At 41.3% G+C, this 18,571-nt stretch overlaps 1 protein-coding gene across 10 annotated transcripts in view; it reads right to left on the bottom strand.

Annotated features, from left to right (window-relative positions):
- The window catches only part of SUPT3H (SPT3 homolog, SAGA and STAGA complex component), a 749,779-nt gene that overhangs the window by 164,551 nt on the left and 566,657 nt on the right, over positions 1–18,571 (bottom strand). Inside the window, exon 12 of one of the 10 annotated variants that reach the window (XM_068280164.1) lies at positions 17,729–17,840. The exons of the other annotated variants lie outside the window; for them this stretch is intronic. Within the exon in view, the coding sequence (XP_068136265.1) occupies positions 17,832–17,840 (9 nt within the window). The 3' untranslated portion in view covers positions 17,729–17,831. Of the gene's footprint in view, positions 1–17,728; positions 17,841–18,571 lie in introns of those variants that run through there. 10 annotated transcript variants of the gene reach the window in all.

Consider the following 18,571-nt stretch of genomic DNA (forward strand, 5'->3'; position numbering starts at 1 on the left):
AGTTCTTTTTAATGTGCGACCCTGAATATTTTATTCTTTAAAAGGTAGAAGGTTAAAAACAGTGTTGCTTGCAAATATTTGCCAAAGTCATTTTCTCATCAAAAATGCTATTTTTGATTTTGAAAATATATGGCCACAGAAAAAGTGATATGTTTACTGAAAACAAATGTAAAAACTAAGAGTATAAATATGAATTTTTGCAAAAAAAAAAGTTCATGAGGTAATGGCGATTACACCTTTTAACCACTTCTGGAACGCCTAACGCCATATGGCGTCGGCAGAGCGGCTCTGTTGTTCCTCCGCAACACCATATGGCATCATTTCCCGGGAGATGAGGTTTGACAGGAGCTCTTCCATCACTGCGCAGAGTGGACCTGAGTGATCAGTCTGCCAGCCATCGGCGTGCTGGCAGGCTGTTATTTACGTAATATGTTTTATTTAGTATATAGCGCTGACATCTTACGCATCGCTGCACCGAGCAAAGCATTGTCACTTAACTGTCCCTCAGAGGGGCTCACAATCTAATCCCTGCCACAGACATATGATTATGTAAGTGTAGTGTAGTGTAGTGTATGTATCGTAGTCTAGGGCCAATTTTTTATAAAAAAAAATATTTTTTTTTATGCATTAAAAAAAAATCTTAAAATCACAGCAGCAATCAAATGCCACCAAAAGAAAGCTCTATTTGTAAGAAGAAAAGGAGGTAAATTCATTTGAGTGCTAAGTTTTATGGCCAAAAAATAAACCATTACATTTGTGCCGAATTGTAAAAAGATGGCCTGGTCACTAGTGGGCTATAAACTGCTGGGGCTCAAGTGGTTAAAATTAAAAATTGTGAAAAAACTGAAGAAAAACAAAACAAAAAAAAAAAAAACCTGTGAAAGTATTATGAAAAGATTTTCAAAGTCATTTTCGCTCGAAAGTGGAATTTGTCATTTTTGTAAAAATGATCAGTAGGAGAATTGCGTTTAATTTTGGTTGTTTGGCCCCCTGGCACTCACAGAACATTTATATCGCACTTATCTCCTGGTGGACTCAAAGCGCCAGAGCTGCAGCCACTAAGGCACGCTCTATAGGCAGTACCAGTGTTAGGGAGTCTTGCCCATTCTTGTCTCCATTCTGAATAGGCACTGGCTTACTGAACGGGAAGAGCCGAGGCTTTGAACCCAAGTCTCCTGTGTCAGAAGCAGCGCCCTAAACCAGTACACTAACCAGCCACTCATATAGATGAGTCTCATGTTTAAGAAGATACACAGAGCATGCAATATGTAAACATCATAAACTCTCTAAGCTTTTCATAAGTTTTAGCTTCCTTCAGGACTATGTAACAGTAAGATAACTGCAGGTTACAGAACAGCAGGTATAGAAATACCATGAGTAGTAACCTCAGGAGCACAAAGCTAAAAATTGGATCACATTAACATAAGTCAGTGGGTTGTGTGCTGCCACAATAGGTGACCAATGCTTAGAGACTTAAGGTGCGTACACACATGCGACTATAGTCGTTTGTAACGATCGTTCCCCGATCTTTACCAACGACGATCGTTACAAAAAACGAACCACCGACTATTAAGGCAAACGACGAACGAGCCAAATCGCTACAAAATAAAGTTCTGTCTCGGCGGATTTTAACCAACGACGATCGTTTGCAAAAGTAGTACATCGTTGGAAACGATCGTTCGTACTAGGCTTGACATGCGCATTTCACTATTTCTCCATGGAACTTCTCATTTTTATGCGCAGGCGCAATAGTTGCTTTCTGTGATGTAACGTTCGTTCTAACGATCAGATCGTTACACACATTTTAAAACTATCTTTACTTAGGTCGTTCTTTCATCAATTAAAAGTTCGTTCGTCGTTCTTAACGAACGATCGTTGTCGCATGTGTGTACGTAGCACTAGAAAGAACTATTCGCCTGTGGTTGTGGGTTTCTACCTTCAACTGGCCACAAGATCTAACATACACACCCAACACATAAACCCTTATGCATCTATACATTTCTACACATGATTTTTCTCAGCCGCAAGCCACGCTTGCCCGTCAATAACCCAACATCTGTGTGAACCGGCCCTTATACAATGAAATAGTAGAACCTTTTTTTCAAAGTCCCCATTGCACACCATGTTCTGCGGTGCCTGAGATTTCAGGACTTTCACACAACCACCACGTGCTAAAGATGCAAAATATGCATCTGGCCAAAAACAACTGTAATTAGCGGACTCCTATCACCATAGCGTCCTTGAAGATAAAATAGTGTTCAGGAACACAACCCTTTGGAGTATCATCGTGTGATGCAGCCGTAAACTCTAGGCTAAATTAAGAAATAGGTTAACATAAGTAGACACGAGATAGAATATCAAGCTGTTCTTTCAACAAAAACACTCAGCGCCTAAAAACAAGATAAATGTGAGATTCCTTTCCAAGCAAACAGCCTGTGTCAGCCTTTCCAAAATAAAATAAAAATTAGTTCTAGAAAAAGAAAAACAGACACTCAACTTGGACCAGCAGAGAGGATTAATGATGAATACAGTAAATTAACTTTGCTGTCTATATTAGAGCTGCTTTCTCTTCCCAAAGATGACAATTTTGACGTTGAGTCATCAAATAAGGGATTGACAGTGATGGAATTGCCTTTTTTTTTAATCTTAAAAACATCCAGAAATTATCACTTGAAGTCTGAGACGTTAAATCGAATTTAAATTAAAAGAAATATGCCACAGATAGGAACAATTGTGCATGAGCAGTTAGCTAAGAGTTTACCTGCTCTTGTGCAGAACACTCCAGGATGATGTGGTGTGCATGGTCGGGACCGCGCTTACGCAGTGATCTACAACCTGGCTGGATCACTGACTCCACAACGGAGCAAAGGAGGGGACTGGACTGCCCCGGAGGGAGCAAGCTGACTACGGGGAGTTGGGGTAAGCCCCAGGTAACTACTGTATAGCTTTGTCTCAGGTTTATTTTAAAGAGTGCTTCTTCACAAAAGAGCAATAAAAAGTCAGAAACGATGGAATACATGGATTTTGAACTATAAACTTGCACTAGGTTTAATATTCTCAAGTTTGACTGAAGGGCTTGGTTTGATGAAGCCCATGGATGGATTTTCCATAAGGCACTGTAGGCACGTGTCTACAGGCGCCTTATGTGGGAGAGGCAGCCCCTCCTCCTCAGATCACAGACATCAGGAGCTTACAGTCTAATCCCTGCCTCATATCACTTACCCAAGGCACTTACACCCTCTTGCTTAGGGACATAAGGCAAGGATTAGAGAGTCTCCCAGTGGGTCCTCTCACTGTGGCAAGAAACAGTTTTTTGCTTATTGTATTATGTAAAAATGTAAATAAAATTTACTTAAAAAATAAAATTTACCTTAAAAAAATCATAATATTTAGATCAATACATGGATGAATACCCTATTTATAACCGAAAAGGTTCAATTGAACTTATGCTTTTTAAATATAATTTACCATTTTTCCTAACCGAAATTAAATTGCCAAAAAAAGTAAAACTTATTCAACCACGACAGTGTTCAGAAGCTGGAAACCAATGTGCCACCACACCTTCACCTGATATTTCCTGCACTGTAACTGCAGGGCAGCAAATGTTGACCAAAGGCAGAGACCTATGAAAACTGTGTGTCAGAGCTATGCACGGTTTGGCTCAGAAGACTGCTTTGCAGTGCAGTCAGTGAAGAACTTGACTAGAAAACTAGTCATTGCCAGAGGGCCGTCAGCACCGGGCCTGATGCCCGTTTCTAACTGTGAACTCTGGATGATGGGCAGATCTCTCCCTCAACCAGTCGTTCTATACCAGAGCTCTGTCCATCGATGGGCAGCCTAATTACAATTCTAAAATCTCTCCTTGCCAATCAGCTGCTGGGAGGGAGTTCACACTGGGCACTTGTGTGGACCTCTCGCCATACAAGACCTCATTGATTTTTTAACTGGATCACCGTTATAAATGGACATTTGTTGAACTCGCAGTTTTATTTCTGATCGGTGCTGAAGCAAGGGCTTTGGGGTTATGTTTTAAAACAAGTAGAGAGTTGAGACTTTACTAGACTTTAATCCTATGAATGAAAGTTTCCTTCAAACCCCATTAAGAGCCCATGAAAAAAAAAATTGAAAAAAAAGCAGGGAGAGGGGAAAAAAAATTATGAATGAAAAGCAATGTGAACATCATCATCATAATTCTTGTTTAAGAAACTTACTTGCGAAAGCAAATAACTGATGTGGTTATAGGTTTCACGATAGGTGGTCCAGAAGGCTCGCGCCCAGTTCAAATATCTGCGTATAAAACGCCGGAAGAGGGATTTGAACGTAGACCCCGGTTCATGAGAAAATAAAAATAAAATACTTTGCACCTCCGCTGGCATACATCTGGCCAGGGTTGCCTCTGTAAGCGGAGAAGTTACCTAAAACATTTATTGTTCTGGGGAGTGATGTACTGTATATTGAGGTATGAACTTTAGACACAACTTAGTCATCCTGAAGTAAACCTTGGCCAATACATTATTGCAGGCTAACTATGCATGGCTAAACTTTCAGTAGTTTCAGAGATGTAGTAACTTAAATTGTACAGTAAGTTGTGCTCCTGAGCTTCCCTATTGGTCACTGAAGTCATCCATCTCAATAAAGAACAAATAGGGATGCCTAAAAAGGTCAAAGGGGAGGACTTTCCTGGTATGTTTTCCAGGTATGGAAGGGGTTTCAGTCATGAGCTCATATGCAATTCACTTTTTTTCCTAGCTGATATTTTCACATTATAAATAAAATGCCTTTTAAGCCACCAGAAAAATACTCTAAATAATGTTGACAGTGCTTTTTCACCTACTTTTTGGTACTTTTTTAACCTCCCTAGTGTTAAGGACGAGCCTGAAAAAAAGTAAAAAATAGCTTACATCATTAAGGATGAGTCAGACTCTCCCAGTAATTGCTAGTACTCAGGCCCGGATTTACCTCACAGGAACCTATAGGCATATATGTCCTGGCACCCAAGACTCCGCCCTCCATGAACCTACAAACACCCGCCCAAGTGTGCTGGCTGGCCCAGCTGTCATCACTCCCCCCTCATTTCTCTTGCCTGTCATAGGTAGCTACAGGTGTCCCTTAGCATTAGGTAGCCAGAGGTACCCTCAGTATTAACCTCCTTGGCTGTAACCCTGTGTGTGACACTGGGTAAGCTGCCGGAGGGTGCCGCTCAGGCCCTGCTGGGCCGATTTACATATTTTTTTTTTTCAAACACGCAGCTAGCACTTTGCTAGCTGCGTGTTTGGTCTGATCGCCGCCGCCCGCCACGATACAGATCCCCCCTCCCCCCCGCATACCCCTTGCACAGCCTGGCCAATCGCCGCCAGGCTGCGCTATGGGGTGGATTGGGACTCCGTGACGTCACGACGTCGATGACGTCACTCTGTTCGTCGCCGTGGCCACGGGGGAAGCCCTCAAGGAAATCCCGTTCAGAACGGGATTTCCTTATGGGCAAGCGGCGCCGGCGGCGATCGGAACATACGGGCGGACACAGCAGGGAGGGGGGAAGCATGTAGCTATTGCTAGGCTAGCTACATGCTAAAAAAAAAAAAAAAAAAAAAAAAAAAAAAGAAGGTGAAAAGAACCCTCCCGCGGCCGCGCGAATTATACTGCCAGGGAGGTTAAGGAGCTAGTGATTTCCCTGAGTGAAGGGAGATCTCGTCAATGGAATGCAGAGAGCTGGGTGAGTAACCTCTCATTTACACTCTTCTCTGGATTCTGCATAGGGAAGAAGGGAGGAAGGCGCTAGGGGAGAAGAGTGAGCCGCCTTTCCATCAAGAGGCGCCGTGATTACAGTGCCTTATGGTAAATCCCGCCCTGCTAGTACTTACCTGTGGCGTTGCTGGTGTAAGGGATCACTCGCTGGCACCTCATGGCTTCCCTGTGTGTGGATTCCCATCTTCTTATAGACCATCCCTGGTGGCAATCTCCTCCTCTTCATCTGCTTCCTGTCCCCAGTGGGTCCTTCTGATGATGCTGCGCGCGCCCCCTGGTGTCAGACGCACGCAGTGTCATCACATCAGGCGACAGATTAAAATTTCTTGTATTGGATCCAATACAAACATCTGTATTGGATCCAATATAAAAAAATTCTACGTGTAAAAAAAAAAAAAAAAAGTACATATACTGTATATTTTTTTAAACGTGCTTTATTGATATTGTACGCATGCTTGCGGACAAGTTGCAAGATTGCAACTTGCAAGCAGTTTGCAAAAATGCTTAGAATATAAAGAAGTTCTCAAAAAAATTGTACCAGGGAAATTAAAGGCTAGGGTAGATTAATTGCAGACTGCAAAAAGATGAAAGAATTATATCCTAGGAGAAAACTTGAAGAAAAAGTGAATTGCATATGGCCCAATGTTTCACCTTATCTTTAAAATAACTTTTCAGCACTATGCAATTAAAAAAGTACCAAAAAGTAGGTGAAATAGTGCAGTCTTACTCTGAGTCATGACGTCAGAGGGAGTCCCGATCCACCCCTCAGCGCGGCCTGGCACTGATTAGCCAGGCAGCGCACGGGTCTCAGGGGGGGGGGGGCACCCTCTGATGCGGCGGGTAGCGGCGAATCGGCGCGGAGGCGATTGTAACACGCAGCTAGCAAAGTGCTAGCTGTGTGTATAAAAAAGTATTAAAATCGGCCTAGGGGGGCCTGAGAAATCCTCCTGCGCAGCTTACCCCGTGTCTAGCACGGGGTTACCGCTAAGGAGGTTAAAGCGGATTTGAGATGAAAAACTATAACAAGTAACTTGTCTATATACAGTATCTTATCCAAAGTTTAGATAGTTTACACAGCAAATCTAGCTGCAAACAGCTTCAACAGTTTATGATTATTTATTTATGTGATACAATGAGGGCAGCTATGTTCTGTTTGTCACATTACACACAGGCAAGCTGATAGCATCTCCAGCCCTCAGCCTGTGAAAATTTCACTCCCCTCTGACTCTGAAATCAATGGCTAGTAACCTTCTCCTCCTCCTGCCCAGACTGAGCTCCCATAAGCCCTTGCTACTAAGGCTCAGAGTGCCAAGGCTCTCTGGAGAAGCTGTGGACGAGGCTTGTTTAGTTTATAGGGAATTAGAGTATTAAAACAAAACAAAAAAAGTATTTGGCTTGAGGAATGTCCTATAAACAATATGAAAAGAACACAATTATGCAATGAGTAAAAGTTTATCTCGGATCCACTTTAACAGTAAAGAAAAGGACCTATATACCATCTTTTTTTTCGAAGACCAAGCTTTGCTGTGTTACAGGAGGGGAGGAAAGGCAGCAGTTGCCACTGAATCGGGAAAGAGGAGCGGGTGTGGCCAGTTTGCCATTCAGCACCTCTTTAATAGGGCTCTACAAACAGGGATGGTGCAGCCACTGAGGGAAGGGAGGGGTGGAGTTTGGATGGAGCAGCCCTCCCAGCCTGCCAAGTGGAGCAGCCCCATCATTTTCAACCCACAAGGCCATGTCACATGACAGCTATGCTTCACTAAAAATAAAGCTATTTGGCTGAGTCTCAGGCGCTGATCTTAAAAAATCAGAAGAAAGGGAAATTCGATTGAAAACAAAAAAAAGGTAAGATTTTGGTACAACCAATTGTTTTATTCAAATTGAGGTAACATTTTACAAAAAAAAAATTGTAAAATGTGCGGCCAGCATGATTGCGACAAGCACCATAGACTTCGCAGGCACATTATTTAATAACCGATCATATCTCTATACACACTGCTGACAATGAACAATTATCTGCCAATTTTTTCTGCCATGACGGTCATTCGAGACACCCAAAAATTGTAGTTGATCGTTTACCTAAACCTGTCGTTAGCTACATTTTTTTTTATTCGGGAATATAGTAAACCTCACTGATCAGCAAATTACAGCCATAAAGGTTTTCCTGGCAGAATATAACTTCTGAGGTCAAGTGAAAGATAGAAAAAAGGTCAATAGTTCCTGTATTTTAACTCTGGGACACTTAATAGGCTGCCATTGAAAAGAGACAACAAAGCATTCAATCTACTTTGTAAATGTTTAAATATAAAATAGAACTATCGGATATCTAAACAAGTCATTTTTTAGGAGTAGGAGGATAAATAATTGTTTAGCTCATCAGTCTATTTTCACCTCAAAATCACTTTAACCACTTAAAGCGGAATATAACCCTGCATTTCAACTTTGCTCTAAAACACTATTTACTGCATAGTATATGCAAAAAGCATTTTTTTTTTTACTAGACCAGCATTGGAAGGGTTAAATACAGAGGTTTAAGGTTCCGGGAGAGATATGCAGAAGTTCAGATTGTTACATTCTATTTAGTTATATGTATCTATTGAGAAATGTTACACACTCTTTGGCTGTCCTCCAGCTCAGTCAGAGAGAGTGAGTCATATTCAACACTTAGATACATTTATGTAAACAAAATGTATGTTTGTCAGCTTCGGATGCGTCTGCAGAAATCTCCAGGAACTTTAAAGCTGTGTGTAACCCTTCCAATGCTGGTCTAGTAAAAAAAAAATGCTGGTTGCATATAATATACTGTAAATAATGTTTTAGAGCAAAGTTGAAATGCAGGGTTATATTCCGCTTTAAGCTCTCAGTCCTTTTCACTTTATGCATCCGAGCAATGTTCACCTCCCATTCATTAGCCTATATTATAACTTCATCACTACTTATCACAATGAACTGATCTATATCTTGTTTTTTCCGCCACCAATTAGGCTTTCTTTGGGGGGTACATTTTGCTAAGAGCCACTTTACTGTAAATGCATTTTAACAGAAAGAATAAGAAAAAAACAGAAATAAATCATTATTTCTCAGTTTTCGGTCATTATAGTTTTAAAATAATACATGCCTCCATAATTAAAACCCACGTATTGTATTTGCCCATCTGTCCCGGTTATTTCACCGTTTAAATTATGTCCCTATCACAATGCATGGCGATAATATTTTATTTGGAAATAGAAGAGCATTTTTTCCGTTTTGCATGCATCACTATTTACAAGCTTATAACAAAAAAAAAAAATTGAAATATTTCATCTTTACATAGATATTTAAAAAGTTTAGACCCTTAGGTAAATATTTATGTGTTTTTTATTTTTTTATTGTAATGTTTTTTTTTGTTTTTTTTTATTTAACATTTTATGTGTGTATTTTTGGGAGGGTGGGATGGAAATGGTGTTTGATTTAGGGAAATATATGTCCATTTTAATTTTTTTTTACTTTCAGTTGTAGTTTTACTTTTTGGCCACAAGATGGCAACCTTGAGTTTGTTTACATTGCGTCACTCTAAGCGTACAATGTATGCTTAGAGGGACATAGGATTCAGAAAATGCAAAGCTTCCGAGAGAAGCTGTCGCTTTTTCTGCAGGGGAGTGGAATCAGTAATCGGGCACCATAGCCGATTAAATACAATGGCCTCAATTCACTAAGCTTATCTCCAGTCTTTAATAACGTTTCTATAGTTATCACCATGGTGACGAGGCATGTAGTATTCAGGAAACATTTTACCTCGGGCAAACATAAAGTTAACTCTTCTATCTTTAAGTTAACTCTTCAATCCTTAAAATAACTCCAGAATTCTAGACAGGCTGTTAATTAACTGCATGTGAAAATAACTACAGAGGAGGTAATTTAACTACAGAGAAGGTAACTTAAGGAATGAAGAGATAAGATAACTCTCTCACTGTGCGGTGGCAAGTTTACTCTTGCCTTATCTCCAGCATGATCTTAGTGAATTGAGGCCAATGTGTTTATTCTTAAAATCGCGAACGCAATCGATGCACAAAGCAATTTTGTGAGTGTTTAGCGCTCTTCCTATACCTTCCATTAGAGCAAAATTGCCCCAAAAACGGTGCAGGCACAGCTGTGCGGAGCACAAAGCGGACTAAATGCGCTGATATGAACCTTCTCATAGAGATTCATTGCACAAGCATTTTGTGGGCTATTGTGAAAATCACCTGCACTTGAAAAGAGGCTGAAAACGCCCTGAGGCTACATACACACCAGGATGTTGCGTTTAGGGGACGTTATAGGGCACATAACGTGCCCTAAACGCAACGCCTGGTGGTGTTGGAGCAGGACGCTACCAAGAGCCGCAATACAAGCAGCTCTTGGTGCGCCTGCTCTGTCTGAGGCGCTGCGGAGACCACGTGAGCGGAGCTCTCCGCATCACGTGGTCCCGCCAGCCAATCAGCGGCCGCTCCAAAGAGTAAACACTGCATGTGCAGTGAATGCCAAGTAGCCATGTGCCTGGCTACGTAGTGGCCTCTCCCCGCCTCCTCTCCGCCCCTAAAATAAAAAAAAACACCCGTACTGAGCATGTGCAAACAGTCTAACGCGGCTTAGCCGCGTATAAAGTACTGCATGCAGTACGTTGTCTTGACGTGAAGCGTTACTGTGTAACGCAACGTGGGCACTGTGAACAGCCCATTGATTTTTCATTGCTGTGCGGTGGGGGTGCGTTACAGGCTGCTCTAACGTGCGCCTGTAACGTCCCACTGTGAAAGCAGCTTAAATGTGAATGAGCCCTAACACTCTACTAATGCAGTATACCTACAATATTACCACTGCTTGTGTACTGCTTTTGGGACTATACACTGAACGTTTACCAGTCACCAGTAATCAGTACATATAACAGTTTGGTTGTAAAGCTAATTATGACTGCTGACAGAGGTATGGGCTGACCCCATATTAACACAAGCTTTAACTGGTGTATTCTTATGTCAGCCACAGCAGTGCAGATGTGGTCAGCCAATGGTTATGTGTGACCAGAGTTGCTGACCAAGACACAGATTACCCCATTTAGATTTAATTTTAAAACCCTGCTGGTTTTATGAGCTTTTAGCGAAGCGCACAAATCAATCAGTGAACACAAGAACAGGAGTCACTCAGCTTTCCCAGAAAACCCCAGCTAATAGCAAGAGGGTCAAAGCCATTTGTAAGGTATATGCTCTTCAAGAGAACGTTTGGAGAGGGAAAGGTCTACTTTAGGCTCTGACTTTTTGTGGATTATTAAAATATTATTTGGTTTACTTTTTTTTTTTCATCATTCCAAATCATTTGGAAAGTGGTGTTGAGCTTTGAATTGTTTAGAGCACGAGTTCAGATCTGTACTGTAGCACTGACACTGGATATGCAAGATTTACAGGAAAAAAGCTTTTCTAGTGTCTGGTCCATGCTCCCTCTATGTCCTCCCTTCCACCTCCAAATGTCACCGGAAATCTTGAACTAACTGTTCAAGATTTCTTTGAAAGCTTTCAAAACTTTATACGTTTCTTCTCCAGGCATGATACAGAACTGGATCAGAACCGTAAGAAACACATGGGGGTCAATTCATAAAAGGCTTTGGGGTAAAAAAATCTTGTTGGGAAAAAACTGCATTCGGTATTTTAGACTTTTGTGTGCTAATTCATAAACTTCACAGGTGTGGTAGAAATGCAGTGTTTTACCGAACTAAAGTATCAGTAACATGGGAAGAGTAGCTGGCTGAGTTGATACATTAATAAATAGCTGGCTGAGTTGTTACATTTGGCTGTTCTCCGTGCAGAGACAGCATTACAATAAAAGAGGCATCCCCAACTTCCCTTTAGATGTGCATTTTTTGTTATACTGCTTGCCCTGAATCTGCTCTGAATCTGTCTTTAGTCTTTCTAAACAATCTATGTAATTGCCACAGCTTAGAAGAACTTCAAGAAGTTTTACAAATGCAGGCTTTCTGATGTTAAATACAAATCTGAAAACAGGTACACAAGAGGTTAAAAACACAGCCTAAGGTAATTCAGGGGAAGCCTGGTTTGTTCTGATCTCACCGCTGCTGCCTGGGGAGATCTGTCTCCATTAACTTTGCTCTTATTGCTCCCTTATTAACTCTTCAAAGCAGGCGGTATTCTCCATGCCATTACCGCCTGCTCTAATCTTTATGAATTGACATTTACTGACGTGTTGGAGGTGTTTACAGCACAAGTCGGTAATTTACCGCACTGCTCGGTAATTGTAGCTTTTCATGCAGTAACAGCCTTTATAAATTGACATTTTCCTAAGTGCTCGGTAAAGTCAGCTGTTTTCAGCATTACCGCATGCGGTAATGCTTTATGAATTGGCCCCATAGTTTTGAAAGCTTGCAAATAAATCTTGAATAGTTAGTCATTAAAGGTATCACCTAGACAACTTTTGTTGTTATGTCTTCGGATTCTCTCCATGACTTAAAGAGAAACTCCGACCAAGAATTAAACCTTATCCCAATCAGTAGCCGATACCCCCTTTTACATGAGAAATCTATTCCTTTTCACAAACAGACCATCAGGGGGCGCTGTATGACTAATATTGTGGTGACACCCCTCCCACAAGAAACGGAGGACCGTGGTACTCTTGGCAGTTTCTCGTCTGTGAACCTTGTTACATTGTGGGAAATAGCTGTTTATAGCGGTTTCCAACTGCCAAAAAAGCATGCAGCAGCTACATCACCTGCCAACAGTAAAAATGTCACCATGTAATAAATGTCAGAATGTAAATCAGGGATTTAAATTATTTTACAATGGGCAAACACTGACTAAATCATGTATACATAATAATTGTAAAAATGAAGCACTTTTTTTATTACATTATTTTCACTGGAGTTCCTCTTTAATACCAGACCCCACACAACTGGCTTCAGAATTAGCGTGATCCCTGTTGCCAAGGTAATAGAAGTGTTGCTAGGGCAATGGACATCACGCTACATGCGTAGCACACGTTGCTCTAACAACGCTCATATTAACTAGGTTGCCAGGTTCTCCTCCATACCACTCCTGCTCCATTGTGAACCACATGTCATCCCTCCGCCTCAAACCCCCCCCCCCCCCCCCCCATAGCAACAGAACTCATTCATGAACTGTCACCTGAAGGATCGTGTCCCAATCCCTGCAGACAGTAATCTGTGTCTGAGCACACATCTCTAGTTGCAAGGGAAAGTTGTGGGCTAGGCATAGACCAAGGGGAGATGATAGGGTGAGGCTAAAAGAATGGGGTTATGAGATTAAGGGTACAACAAAGTTGATATTGGGAGGTGGCTCTACTCCTGAGACTCCACACCCAAACTCAGGGCTGTGGAATTGGTATAAAAATCATCCGACTACATCTCTGAATCTTCAGTTTATAAAACCATCGACTTCAGTAATCGGTATAGTGAATTTGAAAACCCTAAGGGCCCGTTTCCACTAGGGCGAATTCGCATGCGTGGCCTGCATGCGAATTCGCATAGGCAATGAAAGTGGATGGGATTGTTTCCACTTGTCATTGTTTTCGTGCGTTTTTCTGTGCAGGATTTTTCTGCACAGTAGGGCCCGCAGAATTCGCCTGCGTGAGGAATGCAGGCGAATCGCAGCCCATGTATTTAATAGGGAAAACGCACGTGCGTTTTTTGCATGAAAAGTAATACAAATTGAGTCAGGCAGTGACATGGTTAAATTCGCATAGACCCTGCCTATGCGAAATCGCATGCGAAATCGCGGCAAAAAACGCATGCGGAATCGCATCCGCATGCGTTTTTGTCAGCGGTGGAATCCTAGCGATTCGCACCGCACTAGTGGAAACGAGCCCTAATACTCCCAACCACTGCTGTTCAGCATTCAAACAAGTGGACAGGGTCAGTTCATGTTGCGTTACATGTGACTCCGATACGTCCTCTTTCTGGTTTGTAAGAAGCAAGCATCTGTGTTATGTGATGCACAATGTAACTCGCAAGGAAGTGAACTCCTCTTGACCCTGTCCGTTCCTTCGGGTGCTAAATGGCGGCAGTGGGAAGTATTAGGGTGTTCAAATTCACTATACTGAATTCAACCACAAACACTACTTATGGGAATCTAATCTAGTGGTGTCATTTTGAGTACCTGGAGTCGGTGGTATCATAAAACTGAGGAGGCGGAGTCAGATGATTTTGCACCAAATCCACAGTCCTGGTAATTATTAGACTAAGGAGTCAGAGTCAAGAAGTTGGGGCAATTTTGGGTACCTGGAGTTGGCAGTTTCATAAACTGGGGAGTCAGTGGGAGTTGGATGATTTTTGTACCGACTCCACAGACCTGATGCAAACTAGGAATCACAGTCAGTCTATGCAGTCCTGTCCACCAAGTCATCATTACTGGGCTTAATGTGAGGCCTGTCAAATCGAAGCCCATGTTTCCTATAAGTAGGCAAGTCAGCCTGTCTTGAAAACAAGCCCTTTCACCATGGCTTTTCCTGTTGCCCAGAGTGTGCACAAGGCAAAGACTGTTTATTTTGTATAATAAAAGGTTTTGGCAAGGAAGGAAGCAGTTTGTGTGGTTATTTAGGCGTCTGTCACCGGCTTCAAAAGTCTGGCTAGGCGTACATATTATTTCACAGCCGGGGTCATGTACAGATCACAGTGCCGTTCAGCTGAGGCCGGCAAGTAGAAGGGCCGCGCGGCGCTCCTGATTGGTGCTGAAAGATGCAGGAACTAACAAACTGTCTGCCGATACACATTAGGGCTACGATGATTATTCATGAACGAGCCGCAGCTGGCTGCAGATTGGATTCCACAACTTCTGACATTTCCATAGAACTCCTGCAGTGTGTATGAATGTAAACCTAGCAACAGACAGTTATAATCTGTAACAGGGCTAAGGGCTGCAGACCACTCATTGCAAGACGCACGTGCCAAGGACCACCTAGACCTACAAGCGCTGCTTAAACTGTCAGGGTCATCCAACGGTACACATAGCAATGTGTAACCTAAAGCAGTGCACACCCCTTTGTACCATCCAGGAAATTACAAACATTATAATTAACAAAACCAACATAAATCTGCAGAAAAATAATAATTACTAACTAAAGGACCACTGTCACGAAAAATAATAAAATATAAAATACATTGAAAGCACGTAAATAAAAAGTACATTTCTTCCAGAGTAAAATGTGCTATTAATTACTTTTCTCCTATGTTGATGTGACTCACAGAAGGTAGTAGAAATCTGTGCAAATTTGGACAGAGGCGCCAGGCAGGTTAAAATGATCTAAAAACAACTAAAAAGGAGGAGTACAGGTGGACTTACCTCCTGAAATGATGGACAATCGAGATTGTTCAAATCGCAAATAACAATTTATTTTGGCACTCCGCAACGCGTTTTGCAGGTATAACCCGCTTCATCAGGCAAGGAGTGCAAGCTCAAAAAGGTCCAATAGTGGCAATGCGCCTCTATAACCCGCTTCATCAGGCAAGGAGTGCAAGCTCAAAAAGGTCCAATAGTGGCAATGCGCCTCTGTCTAGACAGAGGCGCATTGCCACTATTGGACCTTTTTGAGCTTGCACTCCTTGCCTGATGAAGCGGGTTATACCTGCAAAACGCGTTGCGGAGTGCCAAAATAAATTGTTATTTGCGATTTGAACAATCTCGATTGTCCATCATTTCAGGAGGTAAGTCCACCTGTACTCCTCCTTTTTAGTTGTTTTTAGATCATTTTAACCTGCCTGGCGCCTCTGTCCAAATTTGCACAGTATATAGTCCACCTTGGGTGGAGGGGACTGTCCCCTTCTTTCTATCTACAGAGAGCGACTTCTTAAACCTGAGTGGGGTCAGGTTCTAATGCTCCCCACCTGCATTTCAAGTGGTTGCCTATGTGGTAACCCGTGTTTGTGAGTATATCCACATCTGTTAATTATTTCGCCAACAATTGTTAGACTTATTGCACTATATTGGGCTCTCGGTTTTTCTTTTTGTTTCAAGTAGAAATCTGAAACATCTTACAGGTGTCGGACTAGTCTATCTCCTCCTGGGGGTTTCTCAGGGTTTTCTTTGATTTCAAAAGCACTTAGTGAACGGCAGTTACTCTGGATAACTGTCAGAATAGCATGCAAACAGGTAGGACAGGGAGAATGGCTGATTTAAAAGGACCATAATAGTAAATTACTTAAAAATGTAAATCATATTGCTTATTTACAGTGTATCACTAGATCACTTTGTACAGCGCCACGAAATATGTTAGCCCTTTATAAGTCAATAATAATTTTAAAACATGTTAAAATGATAAAATATTAATTTAATAATTGTAAACCCTGTATTGTCAAATGTACACTCAACCTATTTCCCTAATTTTGTACATTTTTAAATGTAAAATGATTTGGAATCGCATCCTTGCAATGATTGCTCATTTTCAACAAAAAACAGCAAACTTACAATGTAGAGCGCTGGAACGTTATTTGAGAACCGTATGCGTCTCTCTAGCTAAAGCCATAAAATTAATTAGCCACCAGAAATTTCACTCCCGGATAAGAGCACAAAAGTGTTCATTATATAAATGAGGGTTCTGCTGTTAAACGCAAACACTGTAAGAAATCATAAGTGGAAAATGAAATAAAAAAAAAATAAATGATATAAAATTATTTTTCTACTGCCTTTACTATTTTACATAATATTGTCAGATGGGAAAATATTAATCTTTTAACAACCATTTAAAAGTCAGAAAGGTGCTTGTTCTCCAACAATTCTCATAGCGCAATCCGCTGTTTTATAACAGAGAATTTTAAGAAAGAAATTACGGATGGGATGACATTGTGGCAAATGAGGTCAGTAGAGACTAATTGTGAAATGACTTCACTTTTACGAGTTTAAAAATATGGGTTTATTCCTATTCACTCATTAAGCAATAATTATAGGTGTCTGGATCCCGGCTAACTGGAAGCACATTGTGCCGAAAATCATTCGCGTTGCATGTGCAGCCGGCATGTTTGGCTAAATATTTGGAAAATTAAGACACGACCGACTCTCTTATTTTAAAAGCAATCCATAAATTGGTGTGGGAACCGGTTTTGTAGAGGAACATTTACTTTAAATGCAAAACTTAAAATATTAGTTTACAAAATTAACATTAATTAAGCTTTCAATTTAGATATAGGCAACCTTTCACAAAGGATATGAATATACACATTGCTCTATTTGTTTTTGTTAATGAATGCAGTATAAACTAAGTAATATGTACAGAATAACCGTATTGAATACTTATCAATAGACAAACCTTTAGAAATGATGTAATGTATAAATAAGTAGAAACTGTGTACAGAGTAATTTTAAATATGTTACATGGTGTGATACTTTGAAGAATAAAGAAATGCATAGCAACGTGTAAAAAATATCTTTACTATATATCTTTACTAGGTTTTATACTACAGATTTTTTTTCTTCTTTTTAATCAGAAAAGTAAGAAATATTACAGATTACCGTACTATTACAGATCCGAGATGAAAAACTAAATATAACAAGTGACTTGTCTATATATCTTATCTAAAGTTTAGATAGTTTACACAGCAAATCTATCTTCAAACAGCTTCAACAGTATATTAATATTTTTTCCTGTGATACAATGAGAGCAGCCATATTCTGCTTGTCACTATTACACAATTACACACACAGGCAAGCTTATCTGTATCTAGGCATGCTAATCTGCATATTCTGTGAAAACTCCACTCTTATCTCCTCCATTACACAGGCAACTGATCTGTATCTGCACTGCAGCTCTCAGATTGTGAAAACTCTGCCACTGAAATCTATAGCTAGTAACACCTTTTTCACCTGCCCAGACTGAAATCCCACAATCCCTTGCAAGCGCCAAGGCACTATGAAAAGCTGTGGGCGAGGCTTGTTTAGTTTGTAGGGAAATAGAGTATTAAAACAAAACAAAACAAGTATTTGGCTTGAGGAATGCCCTATAAACAATAGGAAAGGAACACAATTATGCAAGGAGTAAAAGTTCATCTCGGATCCACTTTAATTTGTGTCCCAGAAGTTGCTCACCAGCAAGAGTTGAACTTCATCTTGTGAATCTGCCACCTACGGTAACTTCATAGTAAACAATTAAAAATAAAAAATATATATTTTAAATATACTGTATAAGAAATATTGCTAATCAGTATTTCATTCTTTTCGGTACGTCACCTTATAAGCCACATTTCTCCTGAATACCGTAATTTAAGTTTCTACATTAGGTGGCTGACATGTAGGCACTATTGTTCTCTTTTGATTTTACAGTCAAACAAGCAGCTTGCATGCTAAGCCATTATTATTATTTAGTATTTATATAGTGCTGACATCTTCCGCAGCGCTGTACAGAGTATATTGTCTCACTTAAAGAGACTCTGAAGCGAGAATAAATCTCGCTTCAGAGCTCATAAATAGCAGGGGCACGTGTGCCCCTGCTAAAACGCCGCTATCCCACGGCTAAACGGGGGTCCCTTCACCCCCAACCCACCCCCCGCAAAAGTGTGTCGTGAAAAAGTCGCTGGCCGTCTCTTCCTGGAGGCAGGGCTAACGGCTGCAGCCCTGCCTCCAGTCGCGTCTGTCAGCGGCGCATCGCCGCCTCTCCCCCGCCCCTCTCAGTGAAGGAAGACTGAGAGGGGCGGGGGAGAGGCGGAGATACGCGCTGACAGACGCGCGTGGGGCAGGGCTGCGGCGGTTAGCCCTGCCCCAACCAGGAAGCGCTCCCCCGGTGTATCGAGGGGGATTTGGGGGTGAAGGGACCCCCGTTAAGCCGCGCTATAGCGGCGTTTTAGCAGGGGCACACATGCCCCTGC

This window comes from Hyperolius riggenbachi, chromosome 4 (genome assembly GCF_040937935.1).
Source record: "Hyperolius riggenbachi isolate aHypRig1 chromosome 4, aHypRig1.pri, whole genome shotgun sequence".
Classification (NCBI taxonomy): domain Eukaryota; kingdom Metazoa; phylum Chordata; class Amphibia; order Anura; family Hyperoliidae; genus Hyperolius; species Hyperolius riggenbachi.